General features: G+C 37.2%; 7 protein-coding genes across 14 annotated transcripts; 2 read left to right on the top strand and 5 right to left on the bottom strand.

Annotated features, from left to right (window-relative positions):
* Positions 1 to 300: 300 nt before the first annotated feature.
* On the top strand, positions 301 to 2,058 carry AT4G21170 (Tetratricopeptide repeat (TPR)-like superfamily protein; the record flags this gene model as incomplete). The annotated part of the gene is made up of 1 exon (NM_001341474.1): positions 301 to 2,058. The coding sequence occupies one exon, from the start codon at positions 301 to 303 to the stop codon at positions 2,056 to 2,058; it is 1,758 nt and encodes a 585-aa protein (NP_001320017.1).
* On the bottom strand, positions 2,047 to 4,738 carry ZAC (Calcium-dependent ARF-type GTPase activating protein family). Of its 4 annotated transcripts, none has more exons than NM_118235.4 (9): positions 4,579 to 4,738; positions 4,081 to 4,159; positions 3,914 to 3,995; positions 3,684 to 3,759; positions 3,355 to 3,518; positions 3,121 to 3,271; positions 2,867 to 2,989; positions 2,654 to 2,749; positions 2,047 to 2,563 (listed from the first exon to the last, which is right to left on the bottom strand). In NM_118235.4, the coding sequence occupies exons 2-9, from the start codon at positions 4,118 to 4,120 to the stop codon at positions 2,282 to 2,284; spliced, it is 1,014 nt and encodes a 337-aa protein (NP_567620.1). In that variant the 5' UTR covers positions 4,121 to 4,159; positions 4,579 to 4,738; the 3' UTR covers positions 2,047 to 2,281. The 4 variants fall into 4 exon arrangements, with proteins under 4 accessions (NP_567620.1, NP_974581.1, NP_849416.1 ...); NM_202852.2 differs by having other exon boundaries at positions 4,081 to 4,412; positions 4,579 to 4,603; NM_179085.3 differs by lacking the exon at positions 4,579 to 4,738 and adding an exon at positions 4,461 to 4,577.
* A 190-nt stretch (positions 4,739 to 4,928) lies between these two features.
* HAP6 (ribophorin II (RPN2) family protein) lies at positions 4,929 to 10,411 on the bottom strand (the record flags this gene model as incomplete). 3 transcript variants are annotated; one of them, NM_118234.4, is made up of 20 exons in its annotated part: positions 4,929 to 5,331; positions 5,482 to 5,604; positions 5,689 to 5,913; positions 6,002 to 6,082; positions 6,205 to 6,288; positions 6,371 to 6,482; positions 6,666 to 6,814; positions 6,897 to 6,986; positions 7,088 to 7,192; positions 7,441 to 7,510; positions 7,895 to 8,010; positions 8,094 to 8,215; positions 8,339 to 8,393; positions 8,730 to 8,794; positions 8,945 to 9,014; positions 9,223 to 9,285; positions 9,526 to 9,615; positions 9,695 to 9,887; positions 10,023 to 10,170; positions 10,276 to 10,385. In NM_118234.4, 19 exons carry the CDS (start codon positions 10,166 to 10,168, stop codon positions 5,215 to 5,217), a joined length of 2,076 nt encoding a protein of 691 aa, NP_193847.2. In that variant the 3' UTR covers positions 4,929 to 5,214. The 3 variants fall into 3 exon arrangements, with proteins under 3 accessions (NP_193847.2, NP_001190785.1, NP_001190784.2); NM_001203856.1 differs by having other exon boundaries at positions 5,016 to 5,331; positions 10,023 to 10,183; positions 10,276 to 10,411; NM_001203855.2 differs by lacking the exon at positions 10,276 to 10,385 and having other exon boundaries at positions 5,016 to 5,331; positions 6,241 to 6,288; positions 10,023 to 10,168.
* An 84-nt stretch (positions 10,412 to 10,495) lies between these two features.
* On the top strand, positions 10,496 to 11,629 carry AT4G21140 (copper ion-binding protein). Its single transcript, NM_118233.5, has one exon. The coding sequence runs from the start codon at positions 10,592 to 10,594 to the stop codon at positions 11,321 to 11,323; it is 732 nt and encodes a 243-aa protein (NP_193846.4). The 5' UTR covers positions 10,496 to 10,591; the 3' UTR covers positions 11,324 to 11,629.
* Positions 11,630 to 12,514: 885 nt separating this feature from the next.
* EMB2271 (Transducin/WD40 repeat-like superfamily protein) lies at positions 12,515 to 14,518 on the bottom strand. The gene is made up of 6 exons (NM_118232.2): positions 14,124 to 14,518; positions 13,560 to 13,902; positions 13,247 to 13,471; positions 12,838 to 13,182; positions 12,686 to 12,751; positions 12,515 to 12,605 (listed from the first exon to the last, which is right to left on the bottom strand). Exons 1-6 carry the CDS (start codon positions 14,504 to 14,506, stop codon positions 12,528 to 12,530), a joined length of 1,440 nt encoding a protein of 479 aa, NP_193845.2. The 5' UTR covers positions 14,507 to 14,518; the 3' UTR covers positions 12,515 to 12,527.
* A 288-nt stretch (positions 14,519 to 14,806) lies between these two features.
* Positions 14,807 to 18,829, bottom strand: AAT1 (amino acid transporter 1). Of its 2 annotated transcripts, none has more exons than NM_001341473.1 (3): positions 16,850 to 18,774; positions 15,844 to 16,506; positions 14,807 to 15,751 (listed from the first exon to the last, which is right to left on the bottom strand). In NM_001341473.1, the coding sequence occupies exons 2-3, from the start codon at positions 16,463 to 16,465 to the stop codon at positions 15,039 to 15,041; spliced, it is 1,335 nt and encodes a 444-aa protein (NP_001328597.1). In that variant the 5' UTR covers positions 16,466 to 16,506; positions 16,850 to 18,774; the 3' UTR covers positions 14,807 to 15,038. The 2 variants fall into 2 exon arrangements, with proteins under 2 accessions (NP_001328597.1, NP_193844.2); NM_118231.4 differs by having other exon boundaries at positions 14,815 to 15,751; positions 18,088 to 18,829.
* A 965-nt stretch (positions 18,830 to 19,794) lies between these two features.
* On the bottom strand, positions 19,795 to 21,745 carry AT4G21110 (G10 family protein). 2 transcript variants are annotated; one of them, NM_118230.4, is made up of 4 exons: positions 21,518 to 21,745; positions 21,048 to 21,144; positions 20,760 to 20,947; positions 19,795 to 20,195 (listed from the first exon to the last, which is right to left on the bottom strand). In NM_118230.4, exons 2-4 carry the CDS (start codon positions 21,139 to 21,141, stop codon positions 20,040 to 20,042), a joined length of 438 nt encoding a protein of 145 aa, NP_193843.1. In that variant the 5' UTR covers positions 21,142 to 21,144; positions 21,518 to 21,745; the 3' UTR covers positions 19,795 to 20,039. The 2 variants fall into 2 exon arrangements, with proteins under 2 accessions (NP_193843.1, NP_001329615.1); NM_001341472.1 differs by lacking the exon at positions 21,518 to 21,745 and having other exon boundaries at positions 19,855 to 20,195; positions 21,048 to 21,216.
* Between the last annotated feature and the right edge of the window lie 4 nt (positions 21,746 to 21,749).

The raw sequence follows: 21,749 nt of genomic DNA, 5'->3' as shown, positions 1-21,749 counted from the left end.
ACATATACGCCGCGTTTTGGATACTGTTAAGATAAATTGAGTAATGACGTTGACTGAATTAGGCAGAAGATCTCCGGGTAATGAAGCGCTTGCGCAGCTGAGCCTCTGTGCACTGACCTGCAGAGGATAACTCACACTCTGAACGTCAATGCTAAGATTCAGGCAAGTTTTCATCTTTTGTTGTTCTTGATCAACTTTCCTTAAACCCTTTGGGCTTTGAGGATGAATTTTGGTTGAAGAATCGATTTTGGGGTTTGTTAGAAAAAAGAGGACAGATTTTTGAATTGGTGAAGCACCTAAATGGTTCTTATCCACACAAGTGTTGGATTCTTCAAACGATTCTCGACTTCAGCGACTCCATCAACATCCTCTGCTTCCGATTGGAAAACCCAACAGACTCTGTTCCGAGTAGCCACAGAAATATCTTCAATTCTCTTACAACGTCGTAACTGGATCACTCATCTCCAATATGTTAAATCCAAGCTCCCAAGGTCAACACTTACTTCACCTGTATTCCTCCAGATCCTCCGTGAAACTCGAAAATGCCCTAAAACCACTCTTGATTTCTTCGATTTTGCCAAAACCCATCTTCGGTTCGAGCCGGATCTTAAGTCTCATTGTCGAGTAATTGAAGTTGCTGCTGAATCAGGTCTCTTGGAACGAGCAGAAATGCTCTTGCGTCCTCTGGTTGAAACCAATTCTGTGTCTTTAGTTGTTGGAGAAATGCATCGGTGGTTTGAAGGTGAAGTTTCACTGTCTGTCTCGCTTAGCTTAGTGCTTGAGTATTATGCCTTAAAGGGTAGTCATCATAATGGTTTGGAAGTGTTTGGTTTTATGAGAAGATTGAGACTTTCACCTTCTCAAAGTGCTTATAACTCTCTTCTTGGTTCTCTGGTTAAAGAAAACCAGTTTAGAGTGGCTTTGTGTTTGTATAGTGCCATGGTTCGAAACGGGATTGTCTCTGATGAGTTGACTTGGGATTTGATTGCTCAGATTTTATGCGAACAAGGGAGATCCAAGAGTGTTTTTAAATTGATGGAAACAGGTGTTGAAAGCTGCAAGATTTACACTAATCTTGTGGAATGTTATAGCAGAAATGGAGAGTTTGATGCTGTGTTTAGTTTAATTCATGAGATGGATGACAAGAAACTAGAGTTGAGTTTTTGTTCTTACGGTTGCGTATTAGATGATGCATGTAGATTAGGAGATGCTGAGTTCATTGATAAGGTTCTCTGTTTGATGGTGGAGAAAAAGTTTGTTACTTTAGGTGATTCGGCTGTGAATGATAAAATCATTGAAAGACTTTGCGATATGGGGAAAACGTTTGCCTCTGAGATGCTTTTCCGTAAAGCCTGCAATGGTGAAACAGTGAGATTGTGGGATTCGACATACGGTTGTATGTTAAAAGCACTGTCAAGAAAGAAGAGAACAAAAGAAGCTGTTGATGTATATCGAATGATTTGTCGGAAAGGTATTACTGTACTTGATGAGAGTTGCTATATCGAATTCGCAAATGCCCTTTGCAGAGATGATAATAGCTCAGAGGAAGAAGAGGAATTGCTTGTAGATGTTATAAAGCGCGGTTTTGTTCCTTGTACACACAAGCTATCAGAAGTTTTAGCATCTATGTGTAGGAAAAGAAGATGGAAATCCGCAGAGAAGCTTCTTGATTCGGTTATGGAAATGGAGGTTTATTTCGATTCTTTTGCATGTGGATTGTTGATGGAACGTTACTGCAGAAGCGGGAAACTAGAGAAAGCACTGGTACTACATGAAAAGATAAAGAAAATGAAAGGAAGTTTAGATGTGAATGCTTATAACGCGGTTCTTGATCGGCTTATGATGAGGCAAAAAGAGATGGTGGAAGAAGCAGTTGTAGTGTTTGAGTACATGAAAGAGATAAATTCAGTGAACAGCAAGAGTTTTACAATTATGATTCAAGGGTTGTGTCGTGTGAAGGAGATGAAGAAAGCTATGAGATCCCATGATGAAATGTTGAGATTGGGTTTGAAACCTGATTTAGTAACCTATAAGCGTCTTATCTTAGGTTTCAAATGAAATCTTTTGAAGAACATGAGTCAAAACATATAATCATATGAGTTATACAAATATCTAATCTGCCAAAAGAACATTACAACAACAAAGTACGAAAGAAAGTTTTCAATGAGATCAAAGTTTCAAAAATTTGTCAAACAAGAACCAAGGGGGAATGTTAAAATAATGAATACAGTAATAAAATTTGTTTGGTTATATATAATGACCCTATTATATAGTTGATTATTTATTGCTCAAGAGGTAGCCACTCCATTTCTAGTTCTAGTTCACCAGATTCAACATTCTGAAGCTTGATTTGAACCTCTTGCTTCACTTTACCATCTGCAATGTTGATGATGCTATCTTCTATAAGAGCATTGTCGTGCGATTTCAGCCATTTTCCAATCTGCATATCTCCAAACATTTCAGGGTCTCCAAAAGCCATTGCAGATGTAATCAGAGGCTGGATATCAATCTCAGCTTCTCCCATTATGTCATCAGCAGAAAATGTGTCATAGTCAAACACTTGCTGCAAAAACATAAAATGTAAGGGAAAAACTTCTGTAATGATTCATCAAGAGTAGAAAGTGATTTTGGAAATATTAGACCAAGCTTTTACCAATTTCACTGAGCCATAGTTATGAGGAACAGAGAGCATGAGTTCCTCATTCCAGACAGGGTTTAAGTTGCTCTTCACTACAGTAGATTGAGCCTTCTGGTAAAACGATGATAACGATCAGAAAAAGAGATGACAATAATGATCACTTAAACAATGGTAAGAACATATAAAGAGAAAACCTTTCAAGATTTCAAAAGTATTCACTATAATTACCTGTTGTCCTAGAGTCAACACAACATAGGGATCACTTGACATCATATCTCGGATGGCCATATTGGTACCCTTTTTAATAGTCACCTTCAACAATCCAATAAACTCAACCATGCCTTCAAGTTGCTGTCATTGTTTAAATTTAAAACACCATGAATCAGAGGACTTAGCAGTATCCAAGTTCAAAGAGTTTGCTCTACTTGCTTGATTCTAACAGTTAGATGGTAAAAAAAAGATGAAAAATAAAGAAGCTTTACCGGCTGTTGCGATGATGAATTAGTGCGAAAGCTATCAACAATCTTTTTAGATAGACTCGATGAAAGAAATGCTGGAGTCTTTGTACTAGAGCCCCTCACGGATGTGATCCGCAAGCTTGGTTTCAGAAACTCTTGGTGCTCATATTTCGACCTGAAACAAAGATTTGAGATGAATATTTCACCAAACTATTAATGAAGGTATATACACTATCTTATCGGGTTTTTGTAACCTACCTAATGAACCTCATACGCTGGTCATGACTAGCATCAGGTCCAGGCTTAGAGCTACCTTCAGGAATAAACGCCTCGTAAATTGAATTTGCAGAGGCATTTCCTCCAATTTCAATCATCGAATCGACTTCTTCATCTGACCATTCATCCAATGTCACGGATAAGACCTGGAAAGTTGAAAACTATAAATACACTTGCAAAAGATTCTGTAAGAAGAAGTGGAGCGAGATAACAAATCCACAATATTATTTGTAAGCCATCTTAATGGAATCCAATGGCAAATTTTCACCAAAGATAAACCAAAACTAGAAAGAGAAGCAAAGAGTCACAACCTTTGAGATATGACTGCCAAGGCTTCTGTGGACACCACAACATTTTAAGCATATAAACACTCCAATATTAGCTGACCTGTAATAAGCAACCAAGAGTTTTATGGGTTTACGAAAAACGAAACAAACCAAAAAATGCACAAGTAGGGAAACAAGATCATAACATTCAATCAAACTGCTTAGAGAAGCATAAAATGCTTACTGGAACAAAACATAAAAATGGCAAAACTTACGCCCACTTAGGATCTGGAGCGCCACAATCAGCGCAGACTCGGTTATCAGATTGAGTTAAAAGATCCCTTATTCTCCTTTTACCTGTGAACCAACAAGGTGGATAAATCAGTCACAGCCTATATATCTCTCATACAAAGACTAATCTTTGCTAAGATAAATGGTTTACCTGAGCCAGGCTTTCCGAGTCCGGCTCCAGAATAACTCATTGCTCTTCTAAAGAACTAGCAATCATCAAACAGAGAATCCTTCACAGACCAAAGAAATCACCCATCACGCACAATATGGTTAGAACATGGTATTGTTAAATGAGAGATCAAACTCTGCTTTGCAAATTTAAAAACCAAACTTTTTTGGGGAAACCACGACCGCAGAATAACCATGAACAAATCGTTTTCAATACCCATTTGTAGATCATCAGCATCATCGATTCGTGTTCCCAAAATCGAAATTCAAATTTAGAAGAGAAAAAAAGGCCAAAAATCTGATCTTTGTTAATTCCTGAAACCATTTCAACGACGAAAACATAACCGACAGGAAAAGACTTACAAAGAAATATTCAAACTCGATGAAACATAAAACCGATGAAGAAGAGATCAGAAAGGAACAAGTAATATGTACGGAAATTCCATCAAGGAGATTTATAGATTGGATTGGACGTTCTTACCAAGGTGAGGAGAGAGAGAGAGAGAGATATGTTCTTGGGACACAAATTCAAGATGAACAAATAATTGTCTGAAAAGACAACTACGTGCTTTTTCTTCTAAAATTTAATTTTCCAATCAACTGTAAAGTTTTGTGAAGTTGTAACGATGCAAGAAAAAAAAAAAAAAAAAAAAGTTGTAACGTTGCCATTGCCATGTTAAGGGTCAAATACCAAATACATTTCCTTCGTTGACTCGTTTCTACCCAAAGTAATTTCTACATTTTTATCAGCATTTATTTCTATTTTGACTAGAATGAAATTCGGTTTGATTTTATATATAAAATTTCATTTCGATTTTATGGCCAGCCTATTTCAAAATTTTGTTAGACCTTTTAACTTTCCACAAACACTCATAAAGTGTGAATAATTAAGAAACTCATGTGATCTAATCATGAGCTAATCATTATCTTAGTTGATTTGGTTCAACAAAAAAGCTAAGGAAAGAGACTCTTGATTACTTTTTAAGACTAAACTGAGAGAGTATGTAAACTCTGAACTTCTTTTGAATTTGTCTATCACCATAATCTATAAGCAATACTACAAAACTGAAAATACGCATAAACCAAAAAAAGATCCTTCATAGTGAGTTCTTCTTCTTCAAGCAGATTTCAACTTGTTTGATGCTGATGCAAGTTGAGATAGTGTTCTGTGTCCCACGAACAACAGAAACACTCCCAACAAAGAAAGTGCCTTGAGAGTCGTGAATAGATCCAACTGTAGAATGCAAACAAACAAAACAAAGAAATTGTGATTTGATGCAATGATTCAACTGTAGAATGCAAACAAACAAAACAAAGAAATTGTGATTTGATGCAATGATTCAACTGTAGATCAAACAAACAATAATCGGTTATGAAAACTTGCCTTCAACCAGAATAGCACATATAGAAGCAAAACAGCTCCAATTCCGCAGTGGAAAAGTAAAGCGGATATTGCAGATCCAGTCGACGATGGGAAGCTCTTTATGTTCACTCCCAACCGCGTAAGCTGAAACATAAAAAATATATATGAGTAGTGAAAGAAATGTGATGATGTTTTTCGGATACTATTTACAAGCAAAGGGAGACTGACCCCAATCAGGAAACCGATGAATGGGAGAACGATAACACCCAAGAAAACTAGTGAGAGCTGCTTTGCTGGAAGCTTTTCAGGAATCCTGAATATGTGTGATATTTCAGCTTTTGGCCCATATCTTGAGTAAGGCTCAGTAGACTGTAGAGGAGGACGAGTCGCCTTCTCTGGACGCTCTGGTAGGTCTAGTTCAATGTGACCAATATTACTCAGTAAAGAGTTCTCCTGGGAAAAGAGAAAGGAAAATAACACTGTTCAAATCTCAGAAGACATAAATCATCAACTGCATTGGACCTGAAAGTAAAGTACTTACCATAGAAGCATCTCCAATGGTTAGCTGTATCTCATATTTACCAGAGAGGTAGTAGAGCTTCTCAACCAATCCAAGAAAATCCTGAAGGTAAGAAAATAACATTAACCATTAATATTGTATTTAGGACGTCATTAATTTCACCAAACTTGATCATTAAACTTTTTTTGCAAAAGCAATTTTAAATGAAGTTGAAGGAACTTAACTAGAACTAATTCAGACTTCTTTCCAGAAGTTTTCACGAGAAAGATATGCTCGACCTGTGACTCATGTTTCAGCTTGAAAAATGCCTGCATGGAAGTAAGCAAGTCAAGAAAGTGAATAGAACAGAATATAACCATTGATGAAGCGAAAAATCAAGAATGAACAAACCTGGTGTGGCTTAAACGCATTGCCAAGTGGAGTAGTTAACTGGAATGACAGGCGTAGCTTTTGAAGGTGGTTTGCTGATAATGATACCGCTCCATCTTTAGTTAAATCTAGCCTACAAATGTTACAGAGAGAACCAATAAACAAAAAGAAGACACTAAGCACAACAACAAAAAGTTTGAAATATATATTGTAAGCAATAATGGTACAAGTTTCCTAAGAAAAATGGTTAAGCAATTAGCAATCAATCAAAATAAGCAAAAAAGGAAGTTGTTCATCAACAATACAGGTGACATACTTTTTCTGAGATTCAACGCTTCCAATGTCACTGTCAAGTACAGCAATTTCTGCATTTTCAATGCTAATAGCTCCTGTGGCAGCTATAGGCACTTTTGTTTGAGCTTCAGTTATGTATACTTTCTCATGTGCTGATTCATCCAGCACAATCTGCAGAAAACGAAGCTTATCATGTTGTCATCATACATTTATATGAAGTCTTGGGTGTAGTAAAACCAAAGAAGTGCAATACCTTAAATACAAAAGTATATTTTCCAATGTCAAAGTTCTTGGGAAAGGAGTCCAGGAAGTACGTTGCACTGTCAGCGTCAAACTTAAGCTCCTGTACCCCAAAAATGTAATGGAAAAATGTAAACCGGCCTAATGCAGAGAATAAGGAACATTTCTATTGCAAGCTCAAACAGTAAGAGATACATTATTTACCTGGTTATTAATTACAGATGAATCCACTGACTTAGAACTTAGAGCTTGTGTAAGCTTCACACTAAGAGCTGGTGCCTTCGAACCCAGTACAGTGCTAACTTTAACCTAGTTCCAGATAAAGAGAAAAAAAATCTAAAATAAGAAAAAATGTAATGGATGAAGGGTCAACTAAAATGAGTCATTATCAAATAGATAAGAGATCTCTACAAAAAAGATGCAATGCTATGAGCCTGAGCAATCTCTAAACCAAATACCAGCTAGAATCCAACATCCAACCGTTATAGCCAGAAAGTCCAAAGTTAAGACTTTCACTACTAGAAGTCAAATCTTGATGCAAGCTTATGAATGGGTACCTTCAGAGGCTCTTTCTTTGTCAATGAAATGACAGTGGATGGAAGAGACAAGATGAGTGGAACAGAAAACCTGAAATGATAGAGAATGACCATAGAGCAAATTATTGTTCCCATAGAATGATAAAGTTTCAGCTAGACCATAATAAATGAGCAAGTGGTTGAAATTTCACAAGTGTTCAAAGTTTTAAACTTCTACTCTTTCCCTACAGATATCATTTCTTCGGTAATCATTTTGTTCAAAATTCTAACAATGTAAAGAGAAACAGTTTTTCTCTTTCATAAGCAACTTTACTTTAACACAAAAGAATGGAAGTAACAGTAAGTCCTTGTAACTCTTATGTCTTTCACACCACTCAATTCAAGGTTACTGAAATGATTCTAAGATGTGTACTGAAATAAACTAATAAGAAAATGCACAAAGAAAATGCACAAAGGGGCATGAAAGTAGTATTACTTGTTGTCTTCCAAACAAGCTAGTGCATCTATTTGGTTGAAGAAGTCCTTGGCATCACCAGGAATTCCAACACCCAGAAAGAATTTGGCCAGACCAACTATCTTATCACCTGGAAGCTGCATGAGATAATGGGAATGCGAAGGTCAACTATCAACACATTTGTCAGAATAGGATACATGAAAACATGGGTATTACATACGTTCAATCCTGTGGATTCTGAAGCTGCAAATGACGTGAGCCCTCTAATAACTGATGCAGTTGTTGAGATCGGGCCTTGACTTGCATCAACAGACTTCTCATCAAAATAAAATGTCCCATCATCTAAAAGACCAAAAATAATAATTCAAAGCCCACATATGCAAAACCCAAGCTGGCAAAAACTATGAAGTGAGTGAAGAGAATATAACATGCAATACATAGGATAGCAAGTAATTTACTGCATACCATATTTTTGGATACTGTCAGAAAGCTTCAGGATACCCGTCTTCACCGACTGGATCTAACAGAGGACAAACATGAATGACGATCATTACATAACCAAGATTAATAAACTACCAGATAAAATGAAAAAGAAACCACCAGAATAACCAAATGAGAAGTCAGGTGGACATGCATAATTATCAAAACACGAATCTTTCTTTGTGATTATCAAATCACAATTCCCTGTAGCTAAGATTTGGAATTTATAATTATCAAAACAAAACTCTTTATTTTAGTTACTTAGAGATTCCAGAAGCAAAAGTAGATCATCACTAAACCAACATATCGTAGTGATATCTCATCAAAATATATTCTCAGGAAATCAGAAGTATAGTGGATTAAACATCTCACTTACCAAAGATGGATCAAACTCTGAAGGTGCTAATGAAATCACTCCAGCAAGCGTTTCATAGGCTAAGCCTGAGAAAAAAAATCGCATGTTGAGAAGAATGAGTGAAATAACAAAGAGCAAAAGAAGTGAACAAGCTGAAGCAAGAAAGGAAGGGATACATAATCTAAAAGGCTCATCATTAACGTTAGGTAAGGGTTAATCCAATATGTACTACTAACCAGCAGCAAAAGTGCTTGATTCGGGATTGTTGGAGCTGTAGCGCCATCTTCCATCACTCTGGCTAAGAGACTGATACAAATGCACTATATCAGCCAAATAATACCCGGAAAACAATCTAAGTAGTATTAATATAGTAACTGAGTTTTGGTAACATATCGAAAATATATATATACTTCTACCAGAGTCTATAATTGATAGTCCAAAAAGACAGTGTATGAATGTCACATCTGATAGTTCAACAACAACAAAATTGAAGGTCAGCTAAACAAGTTCAAACCTTGATGGAACGGAAAATGGCTTCGGCATCTCCAAGACTTATATGAGTTCCAGGAAATTGCTCCTGCATTCATGGAACAGTGAGGTCAAACTTGAAGCCAGGAAAAAGAAAAGTCAGGAAGCCAAAGCTATGGAGTTGAATAAAATAAAATAATCACGATCACAGGTACCTTCTGCCAAAACATTTTCATACTTCAACATAATGCACGAAAAACTAAGAAAACTCTCCTAGAAATACTCTATGGAAAAAGGGTGTAGTCAATCTCACTCAAGATGTCCACCAAAAGTTTTAACTCGTATTTACCTTAGCCAGCACCAAGCCTCTGACAGAATAATAGAAATCAAGCAATAGCTTCGCATCTTTAACACCAGCTTGAAGTTGAGAAACAATGTCCTTCAAAAGAGGAAAAGATAAGGTTATTTTAGCCGCTTAATAGTTAAAATTATGATACTGAGAGGAGACAATTGTTTACCTTAGGACCAGCTTCACCAATTTTACATTTTAGAATCCCATTAACGTTTAACGCATAAAATGCATCCTTAAGAGTAGAAGAAGACGACTGAAGAACTTTAACCACATTCTCACAAGTCTTTGAGCTAAGATCAGACTTTTTATCAATTCCAAGAATCTCCAAAGTCTTTAATGCTTCATATGCCTCCTCCAAGCTGATAGTAATAAAAATCAGATTAGTCCGTACAAAAACCATTCATGAACATTAACGAGCAACCAATATGTAATCGGTGAAATGTGGTTAAAACCCCTACATCAAAGCAATGCCGACTTAAGATAGAGAAACCAACCTTTTGTATGATCCATCGACTGGTACGAAGACATCCAGAGCCGCAGATCGGTGAGAGTCTGAGATCGGCTGGAAAACAGAAGCAGCACCGCAAATTGCTACGGCGAGTATCAAAACCAGAAACCGTACGTTACCTCCGGCCATCATCACTGCATAAGAAAACTCAAAAAAACAGATAAACTCATCCAAATCAATACAATTACACATCTACGACGGATGGATTCCAAAATCAACCGAAGATTTAAGCTTCTTACAGATCGGAAGTAGATCCGTATAGTCGAAGAAGCGGATCAGAGGTCGACGAGTCTCAGTAGTCAACGGAGACTGAGGTTTGAGGTAAGCCTAGGATCGATCTATAGCTTTTGAACCAGACGACGAACCAGAGAGAAGGCTAAAAAATGAGTGTGAGTTTGATGACACTACCTGATATTACCGATTTACCCTCGATTTGAACTTAAATTACACTTCATGAAACGACGGCGTACCTTGAAACCCTAAACCTTGCAGATCAACTTCAATCACCATTTTCATTTCAAACAGAGAGAGCTCTGAGGAAATCAGAATCTGAAAATGATCAGATTCGCGAGACCAAAACCTATAATTGACTCAGTGAGTTACAATCTTCTCCAGAAATGTTACGCTAGTGGAACCCCCAAAGGAAAATCGAAGCTGAAGACAGGCCAATCATTGAAACGCAACAAACTCACAATCAAAAAAGGCGGTGGAAACGGCGGTGGCAGAGGTGGTGATGAGGTGGATAAGGGAAAAGGAAGAATCTCAGATCAATGCATAAACGCTCCTTGTCCTGTTCGTTACCTGAGACCTAAGGAAAGAGAGCGAGAAGCGAGACGAGAGAAGCTAGGGCTAATCAGTAAAGCGAGGCAAAAAGAGATTGATTTTCAGAAGAAAGGTGGATCCTTTACGATGGGAGTTACTACTGCGCCGATGAGGATTGGGACTCCAGGATTGGATTACATTTCGTTAGGGATTTTTACGGAAGATGAGTTACCAAAGTATAAGGTTACAGTGGAGGATGGGATTAGACTTGCGAAAGAGTATAGTAGAGTGCTTATGAGAGAGCATAGAGCGAGACGTGTAGCGGAGATTAGTTTGATGAAGATGAGGAACGCTGCGGTTGAGGCATTGCCGGAGAATTTGAAGAAGGCGGCTTTAGTGCGTGATTTGACTCCGTTTCCGGTGAGTCGAGGTACGGCTACGCTTACTCCACCTATTGAAGGGTATTTGGAGAGGATTATGAATGCTGCGGCTAGGAAGAGCTCTGGTAAAGAGAAGTTGAGATGATCTTGTTAAGGTTAGAGGAATTTGTCTTTGCGTCATTGGTTTTCTCTTGTTTTATTAGTTGTGTTGATTGGATTTCGATCAATGGATATAACTTTGAGACATTTGTCTTTATTTTTGTGATCTACTTGAAATAAAATGGTCACTGGCAGTTGCTACTATATGATAGAATATTAGTTGAAGCTTGAAAGTTTAATCTTTTTCTACTTTATATTGTTTCATATCGGCCTTCTGAGAGGTGAAGTTGTCTAGGATGTAAATGGAATCTTGTTAAACCTCTTTTGTATCTCTTTCCTTGATCGTGTTTGCCTGTTTGCATACTTCTTTCAAATCTTCATTTTTCAGTATTATGTGTATGAACACTGTACACTCATACATTTAGGATTTGTCTCTTCATATATTCTAACCTTTAGGAAGGCCACTGGGTCATGATCAGCTCAAACTTGGTATAACTTTTTATCCTTACCAAAACCATATTCCTAGATAAGAACTGCAGACTATCTTGGAATCTACAGTTCTGCACCAAGATTACAACTGTTTAATCAATATGGGAGTTGAGGTTTGTCCTCTGTGAGCTTTGTGTTGGAAGTTCAGCAGAATGTTATGTAGGAAAGGATGTCCTGCATCTGCTTGTGCTTCTTCATTCAAATGCATAGTTTCTGGGTATTTTCTTCAAGCTCTCCATATCATTTTCTGCATCTTGTTACCCGGTCCAGTAGAGTGCAATGGCAAGAGTCCTAAAGCTACAAAGACCACGATTCTCCAAGGATCATCATAGTTTGAAAGCTGAGGTAGCTAGTCTAGAGAGAATCGTAGTCATTAGACTTCATCTAGGGACCTCTTGGCTTCTATGTTTCCTTAGTTCACTAGCTATTTTTGTAGACCTATTGAGTCCAAATCTCTGGTAAAATAATCAAGTTTGTGTATCTGAGTTCTTAAACCACAAATTTTTATCAATTCTAGTATTCTTTAGGATCTTTTGAATACCACTAAAACAAAGTTCCTCTATGCGTAAAGATCAGATTGTATATGTTGTTTGATCAATAAAACAAGACTTTTAAGCATAAAGCAGGAATGGGACTTTCCGATTTTGTTTAATTAGAGCCTCTATATGTTCTCTTTCTTCCCTTCCATGTCAAAAATATAGCTGTAGTACCTCTACATAACTGAAGTTCTAAAATAAGTTGCAATCTAAATTGAGATCCCTTCATGAAAGCCTTAAGGGATGTATTGCAACACCGTTCTGCGCAGATTTTAAGCAACCCCATCTTCCGAGCCGCGGTTCCTGCCATATACCCAAAGTTACAGTTAAGATTGGCATTCACAGAGACGAATATATATGTCTGGTTAAAGGAAAATGTGTACCTGTCCAACACCAGCGATCAGAAACCGACCAGATTTTGCAAAAGCTAAAGAGTTCACAAACCCAGGCTGCAAAAAGGTCATAAGCATTGGATGTCAGTAACAGATGCAACACACAAATAGCAATAAGAGCCGACCTAGGAAAACAAACTTACAAGTGGAAGCTCGTATAAAGGTTGTATAGCACTAGATCCACTTTCAACACCCCATAAACGCACACAACCATTACCAGCTCCCGATGCAGCAAGCTCGCTACCTCTACAGACAGCAACTGAACTGACCCAAGAACATGCTGGTGTACAGTTATGGTTAACAGAATCATGATCAGCTATCACGTGGTGAGCATTGTTAACGATAAACACTGGTTTCTTTTTCAAAATGGACCAAAGTGCAATACTTCCATTATCTGATCCGGACAAAAACTCATCACTATTAACAAAACAGCAGCACTCAAAATTTGATTCGGAAGCTCGATAGATCAACCGAGTAGACTCGGGAACCTGATAGGAAACAAAAATCGTGCTTAGATATAGACAAACAAATCAAACAGACCACAATACCTACCTTATATAACTGCATTGTTCTATCGCGTCCAACACTGAGAACACGCTCCCTCCCTAGAGCATCAATGGATAGAAGTTCAGACTGGTGTCCAAAACATGATTCTATATATGTTCTATGTTCTGCATTCCATATACTTAATGTTCCATCATATGAACCAGAAAAGAGTTCTGCAGTTCCTTCTCTAAAGCATAGACTAGAAACAATGCCACAGTGACCTGTAAAAGCCTGCAATAGATACATATCTAATAAAAGAGGCTGAGAGCAAGACACAATGAACAGAATCCTTAACTTGATTATTTTTAAGCTTGTTTACCTGGACATGCTCTCGTGTTCGGATATCCCACAAATGAACATGGCAATCAACTCCTCCAGTCGCTAAATACCGGCCATCAGAGCTAACAGCTAATGCTAGAGATTGTTTGTTATGTCTTGTATACCAAGATTCCTGGAACTTTAACCCGTGAGACTTCAAAACTTCATCGCTTGGCCATTTGTACTCATCACTTTTACCAGAAGATACATCCCAATGCAGAATAGTACCGTCTTTCGAAACTGAGAACCCTCTTGAATCATCATCTGATAGAGCTACTCCTGTAACAGAATGTTGGTGTTTGACTATAACACGAAACTTATCGCTACTCTGTAGATCTTGAACCCTGACACGGTAAAGTTTAATCAGAGTATCAGTACAAACAATCTCCAAGCCATTATATAAAAACTAATGTAAACTAATTCCTAAAATTCCATAAAACCTAAATCACAAGCATTTTTGAAGTCTATGAATACGTAGTTAAACAAGTCCTGAGGAGTGGTTTCAAATATAAAAACCTAGCTCATGGACTCAAATATGAAAAATAACAACTTTCTTCTTCATTACCTCAATGCATTGGCTCTCCGAACACGACCACTCTTCTCGAGCTGTTCCTGCATTAGAGTCTTTGCCACAAGCGAATCTCTAAAATCATCATCTTCCTCGTTATCTTCTTCATGCTCTCTCTGTTTCGCCTCTTCGATTCTATTCAAAGTATCCTCCGCCAGTCTCTTTCGTTTCTCGCCTACCGTCTCATGAGCAAACTCATCCTCCACCTCCTCACCAACCTTCCCTTCCTCTTCAGATTCTACAGATTCGATATCATCATCATCATCGTAATTGAATTTTCTCCGCTTCTCTGTCTCTTCCTCTAAGAAAGGATCATGATCGATGGAACTCTTTTTCCCTCTTCTCTTCGCCCCAATACCTTTCTTCTTCTCGAGTTTCATTCTTCTCTCCCTCTCTATCACACACAAGCGAGCGAGAGAGAACGCAGGGTTTACTGGCGATGGAGAAAAAAATACAGAGTTTGTTTTCTTCTTTGTTCTGTCTTAAATAAGAAATCCACAAATTGCCCTAACTTTCCCCGCAAACAATACTAGGTTAATAGGTTTACTTCATGATGGGCCTAACCCACAAATTAATCAACTTACTCATAAACAAATTAAATGGAAAAAAGTATCTTGTGAATTCATAAATTAAAACGTTGGTAACTCGAATAAGTTGATTTTTGGTTTCAAATACGACATACTTTTGTCACACATCTATTTTACTTGAGAAGGATTAAACCAGACCTTAATTATCATGTTTGATGCAAATGTGAAGAAAATCTATTAACATATTGAAAATCTAAACAAACCAAAGACATTACAATTCTTGAGATCAGAACACTAATTAACCAAACGAAGAATCTGACAACTATTAATAAACCCGAATCCAAAGCCAAACACTTTAACAATATATTAAAACCAACTAGTGAGCTTAAGTTGCAGAACAAGAATTATCAGCAACAACACCACCTTCCTCAGCTTTCTGCAATGCCTGCTTCTCCTTCAACGTCGCCTTAGCTGTATCATACGTTGCGTGCAACCCAAACAAGACGTAATATATGAGCAGAATACCTGTCCAGATTGCAAACCTAACGAACGATTTTGTATCGATGGAACCAAGAAGGAAGATATTAATAGCGATGGAAGCAGAAGGCAACCACGGAACCAAAGGAACACCCCAAATTTTCGGAGCCCTAGCTTGCGGTACAAGAAACTTCATGGCAACCGTAGACAGAAACCATATAGGAACCGTAATGCAATACCCAATCCAACCTTCTTCTTCCAAAGCCCAATAAACAGCAGTCGCGGTAGAGGACGCAAGAATCAAACCTAAGAACACTAAAAACTTGTTACGGTCACGGGTCGATGTTTCTCCGGTGACGTAATATCTTCTAACGAGAAGAGCCACAGCAACGAACATGAAGATGAAAAGTGTGGAAACAGACAAGAGATCGGCTAAAATTTTCAGTTTTGTGAAGAATGCTATGAGAGCTGTCGCGGCAAGCATTACCACGGTCGCGTTAATTGGTGTTCCGGTCTTTGCGTTGACTTGAGCTAGCCATGGAGGCATCATATGGGCTCGGGCTATGTGTGTCATGTACCTAGCTTGACCAATGGCCCCAACTAACAAAACCGTCGTCATACCTAAACATTTCAAAGATTAGTATAGATTTTAGACTATACTAAATGTAAACGCAAACGCAAATAAATAATGAAGGCCAAAATCTTTGGCATACCTTTAAGAGCCCCAAAGGCGACAATGTACTTAGCCCAATCCCATCCAACGGCAGAAAACGCAACCGAGAATGGCGCGTCCGGATCAATCTGTTGATACGGCTGCATAAGACACAACGTAACCGCCATGAGACAATAACAAACCGTAGTAACCACCATCGATCCAACAAGACCAATAGGAATATCTCTCCCTGGATTCTTTGTCTCCTCAGCCATCGTTGAAACCGCATCAAATCCAATATAGGCAAAGAAAAGAACCGCGGCGGATTTAAACACTCCTCTAACGCCGTAAGGAGTGAAATCGCTGTAGTTTTTCACATCGGCTTTAGTAAATCCGGCGATGATAACAAAGAGAATCACGACCATGTGGATTATAGAAGCAATGTAATTGAATCTTGAGGAGCCTTTTGTGCCAACGACAGCTAAAACACAAATGATGGCGCAAACGCCGACGGCTATTGGATCTAAGTGGCTATAGTCTTCGCCGAGTTTGTGAACTATGATGCGGAAGTCTTCAGGTTTATGGTTTAAGAGAGTGGCGAAGTAAGAGGTCCACGATCGAGCCACGGCAGCTCCACCGACAACGTATTCGAGGATTATGTTTCCCGCGGCGATGAAGGCCATGAAGTCGCCGAGCTCCACTCTTAAGTAGGCAAAAGAACCGCCTAAACATTGACTCAATGGTTATGTAAATTAAATAGTAAATATGAAAGAAATTACATAATGTTTTTACAAATAATTGTGGGCGAAGTAATGTATGCGTTTGAGTTTCTATTTACGATAATATTCAATTTGAGTTCGAAACAACTTGGAAGTAAAAAATAATTTTGAAAATGACTCCACTTTCTACTTTCTAGGACCCAAACATAATCTCTAGTGGGATTTCACTACAAGTTATTTCGAAAATGAAAAATATATTTTTGAGTAGTAATACTATATTAAATTAATTTACTTTTGAACTGTCAATAAAGGCAATTTACAAGCTTGACTTATATAGTTGGGACTTACGTATATAAGGTCATTGACGTAAGTAATCATCTGTTTAGCTTAATTTCTTTGTCTGTATGTAAAAGTCTTCTAGGTAGACCCCATGACTAAAATTGTGAAATTACAAAGTTTTAAATACAATTTTAAAAGTAGCTAACAATCTAATAAATGGCAACAAATATTTTGCAACTCTAAGATAATAATCAAATCATTCGATTGTTTAATTTGTGATTTGATAGTATTGTAGCTACTATCAAATTTAAAAGGAAAAAAACGGAGGATAAATAGTAGATTGATACTAGATAGTGTGAACGACCCTCATAAGTCAGATGTCAACTAGTTGACCCCAGAGATTCCGTCACGCTACGAGAGTTGAAAATTCAATATTTGTTCTATAGTAATTTTTGTAATAAAGAAGCTGATCTTATTCATTTACACATTTTAAACCTAAATAGTTTTTTTTTTTTTGGTTTTAACCTAAATAATTTACAAGTAAGACAATAACTACATTTTTAATTAATGTTGAGTTTAGAAGTATTACTAAAAGCATATCGTATGGTTGACTCTTTGTACATCAACAGAATATTTTATTGGTCGTTGTATTGAGGTGAATTATGCAACTGATATATAAAAAAAGGACTCATAACCACTAGTGACTCCCAAAACATGGGACAAAAACTTAATCGACACCGAACCAAAAAAAGAAGGATTAAGTTGCCGGAAAAATGCACCAGCATAAATGATTGAATCAAGTAGAATATTTTCTTATTGACGAAGTTGTCAGAAATGATACGTCTGCATATTTATTAGATCTTGATAAATGTACGCTACATTTTTCTATTCCCTAATTATGATGACACTATAGTTAGAATATCGCTAGAAAAGATATCCTCAAATATGCGTTTCGTTTAAACATGTAAATCGTAATTAAAACTAAATTTAACCAGCTAAGAGACTCTTAGCCTGCTTAAACGTATTTTCCCTATCTTCCTACTTATGACACTAATCCTAAAAAATATAGTCTGAACATTTTCTTGAAATTCGCATATTTATGACCGACGTTACAAAAAAATAGGATCTGTTAAGATGCGTCTTTAGTTCAAAGATGTAAAAATGAAATTTTAAACTTGTAAATTTTAATATTTTTCAACTTTTTCAAATTAGAAATTCTCTAACAAGAAAATATAAATATAACATACCAAAAAAAAAACGAAAATATAAATATAAATGAGAAACAGAGGAAATGATAATTTTGTTACCTGCGACGGGAATCTCAACGGCGAACTCGGTGTAACAAAAGACGGAGAGCATGGCGGAGACACCAGAGACAACGTAAGACAACACGACGGCTGGACCGGAATGATTACGTGCTTCGAGTCCAGTGAGAACGAATATCCCAGAGCCGATGACTGCACCGATACCAAACCACATGAGATCCCACCACGTCAACGTCTTCTTCATCTCGTGACCACTACGAGCCTTCATCTCGTTAATCTCGTCGGAGTCTAGTGACCGAGTCATAATACGATCCATGAACCGACTCGGTGTTTCTTTAAGGGCTTTTAGGTAATTCCCCATGCTTTGGAACGATTCTTCCGGTAAGAAATCGTCTTTTGTGCATGAACAGCCTCGCCGACGAAGCCCATCGTCACCACCACCCGAAGCCATTTTTTTTGTTAGAAAATTATGTTGATCCAGATTCTGATTCAGATTCAGAATCTGAGATCGGTTTTATAAAGACTCTGTTTTTTTAGAGTGAATGGTAAGAAGAGAAACTGAAAAGTGAAAAACTCTTTAGTTTTTGTAAATTAATAACAGAATTTTGGGTTCCTAAAGTCTGCCTTACTTATAGTAGCTATCCTTTGACGTTTTTCTTGTATTTATTTCTTTCTATAAACAATTATTTATCGACGGTTTTGTGTAATTAGCTGGAAATGTGATACGGTAAATTAAATTATGGAAACCTTAAATAGAGTCCATGAGATTTTGTTCTTGTTGTATGGTCACTAGTTGGTCACCAGCTGCATTCTTTGACCATTTTTTCTAAGAAAAAGATGAAATCGAATTATAAATGTAAACAAAATCTGGTGTGCCATAAAAAGAAAAGATCATGTGTGATACGAATTTTTCCATCGGATCACGTCTTCTGGATAATTCAATAGTACTTTCTCATTTAAGTAAAATGTTATATCCGTTATACTCAAAATTATGATATATAAAGAAAAAGTTATATGTTCAGTTTCAAACTTGTATATGAAATTTATTGGTTTTAAACAAAACTCGACTTAGTTGATAATTGGGTTCTAATTCACACCAACCACTTACCACAATTGCTCCTCCTATTACAAGCGCGTCAAGAAAATGATTTAGCCTCCCCTAATTTTTCAAGTTTTTTTTTTAATGTTTACTTCCTCTAGTTTTGTATTAAACGATGTCCAAGAACTGTGATCCTATTTTTGGTTTCTTTTGTGCTTCCAATAAACCATGAAAAATGAACCCAAAAAAAAAAAGAACGATCATGGATTTTGGATCATGTATGTATGTTATGTGAGTTTAAAGAGAAGAAAGTCCATCGAGTTTCACAAAGCATCTAGAGCGAGCGTAATGGGCATCTCTTCTCGTTTTGGACCTTGGTGGACATCTTGTTTAGAACATACATCATACATGCATTACACGATAAGATTAGAAATAAATAATACTAATCCATATGACCAAGACGAAGAATCTTGTTCCACATGGAAACATAGGGGCAGGTCAACTGTAGTGAGAACCAATACAATTTTGAAGTCAAAACAATTTCCTTGGATCAAGCAATCAAGTTTCGTCTAGATAAATACAAGAATTAATAATTATTTCTGCTTCAATAATATCTTGTTCTATCACCGGTTGACCAAAACATAACTCACGGCGTCATGATAAACTTGCTGCAAATCTCACGAATTTAGAGAAATTGACACTTTTGGGAATAGTAAAACACTCTTTTAATTCAGTAAGATACCAAACCGGGAAACGTCTTTCTACTTTCAAGTTTCAACTATATACCAAACCGGAACGTTCTTTTTATTTGCAATACCACCCAGAGTTGATAAGTAAGAGCAAGGAGATTTTTAGTCAGGGTTTTTAGCCTTTATGGAATAATACATAATCCAGATTTAACAAGTGACAAGATTGTAACAAACAGTCAGAGATAGCGAATAAAGCTATGTTGAATTTAATCGCCACTCGCGCATCCTTGACAGCCGCAGTGAACGCATTCGACCACTTTCTCTTCACGCAAGTGTTTGGGAACACGGCATACACATGTTGTTCCATAGTTGTGGTCTCTTGGCTGTATGCAGCGCAAGCAGCATAAACGTTCGTATCCCGACTGCAAAACACAAAACAGAGAGTTTTTAGAGTTACTTAACACAAAGTATAGAGACACGTATAAATGACAAAATCTTAGTTCAATGAAAGAAAACAAAAGTGAAATCTAGGTATATGTCTGGATAGTATAACCTACAAAGAGAAGATGCAACAGAATTGACAGGGAGGAGTTTGTTAATAAACGATTCATGAGTGACCATCATTAAGATGTGGGAGTATGGTTAGAAGTTAGAACTATCCAAAATTTGGCAAATCGTGGAGGCAATGCACTTTGTTCGAAGTATAATTACCAGAAATCTTATTTCTTCACCAAACAAAGCAACAATACCAATTCTAGAACCTATTCGTTAGTGAGATCATTCCAAGTAAGTGCATATGCTAAGGACATATATTTCAGAGAAACAGCTTCAAGACTCATTGTGCAGTAAGGCGATACTAGACTCTCTAAACTAATACAACAATATTTTACATAATAGAAACTCCAAATCGCTTCAATTTGGCCTTAGACAACTAACTAAAAAGGCATACAAACAGAAGTTAATTCAAGAATGATATAAAAACATACCTTTTTCCATTTGGCAATCAGACTGCGATCTGCATAGCCCTGGTCCAAGCAGAATTCATAGAGCTCTTTAGATATTTCTTCCCTTCGGTAATAAAGGTCATATACATACCGACTCCTCTGATGAGAAACTTTGAAGATTGGCCATAAAGTTTCACACTTTCTCTTACCATCATGTGAATCAGTCTCAGCTGCACAAGGAACACGATAGTTAGAGCAAAATCACGGGAAAAAGAAACAAGCAAAAGCATATGTTATTGAGATATAACAAAATCTTTATATGAAACTAACCTTCTCTCATCTTGGCATCAAGCTCTCGAAGAGTAGGCTCGATCAACTCCCATCCTTCTGGGTACTTGACTCGGTTAGTTTTAACCTTTGGCATTTTCTACACAACGCAAATTCACAACGTTAAACAAAGGAACAAATTAAGCAAAATGGGATACTTTCACCAAAACGAGAGATTCTAAGACTTTCATAGTTCCAAAGAGATTCTCAATTAAGCAATTGAAACAACAAGCAAGGACGCTTCCGGAAAATTAGGGTTTCTGCGTCAAGGCTACATCCAATACAACGCAGAGGGTTGATCCAAACATAAATCCAGAACAGTCTAGATAAAGTTTCAGTAATAGAAGGTGAACAATTAGGGTTTATCAATCTCTGTGTTTTGGGATAGAAGGGGAAAATTTAGGGTTAAGAACCGAAACAAAAGGAGGGTGCCGAAGCAAGATTGGTATGAGACAGAAATTGAAGAAGCTTACCTTTGGACAGGACGAGGGAAGTTGGAGAAGGAGAGATCGCGGCGCAGGACAAAGGAAGAAGAACCAACGTCGTCGAAGAAGCCTCTTTAGGGTTGTGTTCGGAAATCGGTATAACGAGTGGTTTATCTTGGGCCGCTCTTACGAATAAAAATATTCTTTTACTGTTATCTTTAAATTGGATAAGACATTTTAAAAAAATTACATAAAAGTTTTTCTGATGACGAAGTTTAGC

Source organism: Arabidopsis thaliana, chromosome 4 (genome assembly GCF_000001735.4).
Source record: "Arabidopsis thaliana chromosome 4, partial sequence".
In the NCBI taxonomy this organism is placed as follows: Eukaryota; Viridiplantae; Streptophyta; class Magnoliopsida; order Brassicales; family Brassicaceae; genus Arabidopsis; species Arabidopsis thaliana.
This window is presented reverse-complemented; position numbering and strand designations above follow the sequence as displayed.

What these genes read in the sequence shown, in the direction of transcription:
- ZAC (NM_118235.4), bottom strand. Translation starts at nt 4,120, where the DNA reads ATGAGTTATTCTGGAGCCGGACTCGGAAAGCCTGGCTCAG. An exon ending in GCTCCAGATCCTAAGTGGGC is followed by an intron (nt 3,760 to 3,913) that starts GTAAGTTTTGCC and finishes TGCTTATTACAG; the next exon opens with GTCAGCTAATATTGGAGTGT. An exon ending in ACTATGGCTCAGTGAAATTG is followed by an intron (nt 2,564 to 2,653) that starts GTAAAAGCTTGG and finishes ATGTTTTTGCAG; the next exon opens with CAAGTGTTTGACTATGACAC.
- AAT1 (NM_118231.4), bottom strand. Translation starts at nt 18,496, where the DNA reads ATGGCTTCGGGTGGTGGTGACGATGGGCTTCGTCGGCGAGGCTGTTCA. An exon ending in CGTTGAGATTCCCGTCGCAG is followed by an intron (nt 16,507 to 18,087) that starts GTAACAAAATTA and finishes GTCAATGTTTAG; the next exon opens with GCGGTTCTTTTGCCTACTTA. An exon ending in CGCCTTTGGGGCTCTTAAAG is followed by an intron (nt 15,752 to 15,843) that starts GTATGCCAAAGA and finishes TGAAATGTTTAG; the next exon opens with GTATGACGACGGTTTTGTTA.
- AT4G21140 (NM_118233.5), top strand. Translation starts at nt 10,592, where the DNA reads ATGATCAGATTCGCGAGACCAAAACCTATAATTGACTCAGTGAGTTAC.
- AT4G21110 (NM_118230.4), bottom strand. Translation starts at nt 21,141, where the DNA reads ATGCCAAAGGTTAAAACTAACCGAGTCAAGTACCCAGAAGGATGGGAG. An exon ending in TGATGCCAAGATGAGAGAAG is followed by an intron (nt 20,948 to 21,047) that starts GTTAGTTTCATA and finishes TTCCTTGTGCAG; the next exon opens with CTGAGACTGATTCACATGAT. An exon ending in TGATTGCCAAATGGAAAAAG is followed by an intron (nt 20,196 to 20,759) that starts GTATGTTTTTAT and finishes TGTGTTTTGCAG; the next exon opens with TCGGGATACGAACGTTTATG.
- EMB2271 (NM_118232.2), bottom strand. Translation starts at nt 14,506, where the DNA reads ATGAAACTCGAGAAGAAGAAAGGTATTGGGGCGAAGAGAAGAGGGAAA. An exon ending in CGGAGAGCCAATGCATTGAG is followed by an intron (nt 13,903 to 14,123) that starts GTAATGAAGAAG and finishes TTACCGTGTCAG; the next exon opens with GGTTCAAGATCTACAGAGTA. An exon ending in GAACAATGCAGTTATATAAG is followed by an intron (nt 13,183 to 13,246) that starts GTAGGTATTGTG and finishes GTTTCCTATCAG; the next exon opens with GTTCCCGAGTCTACTCGGTT.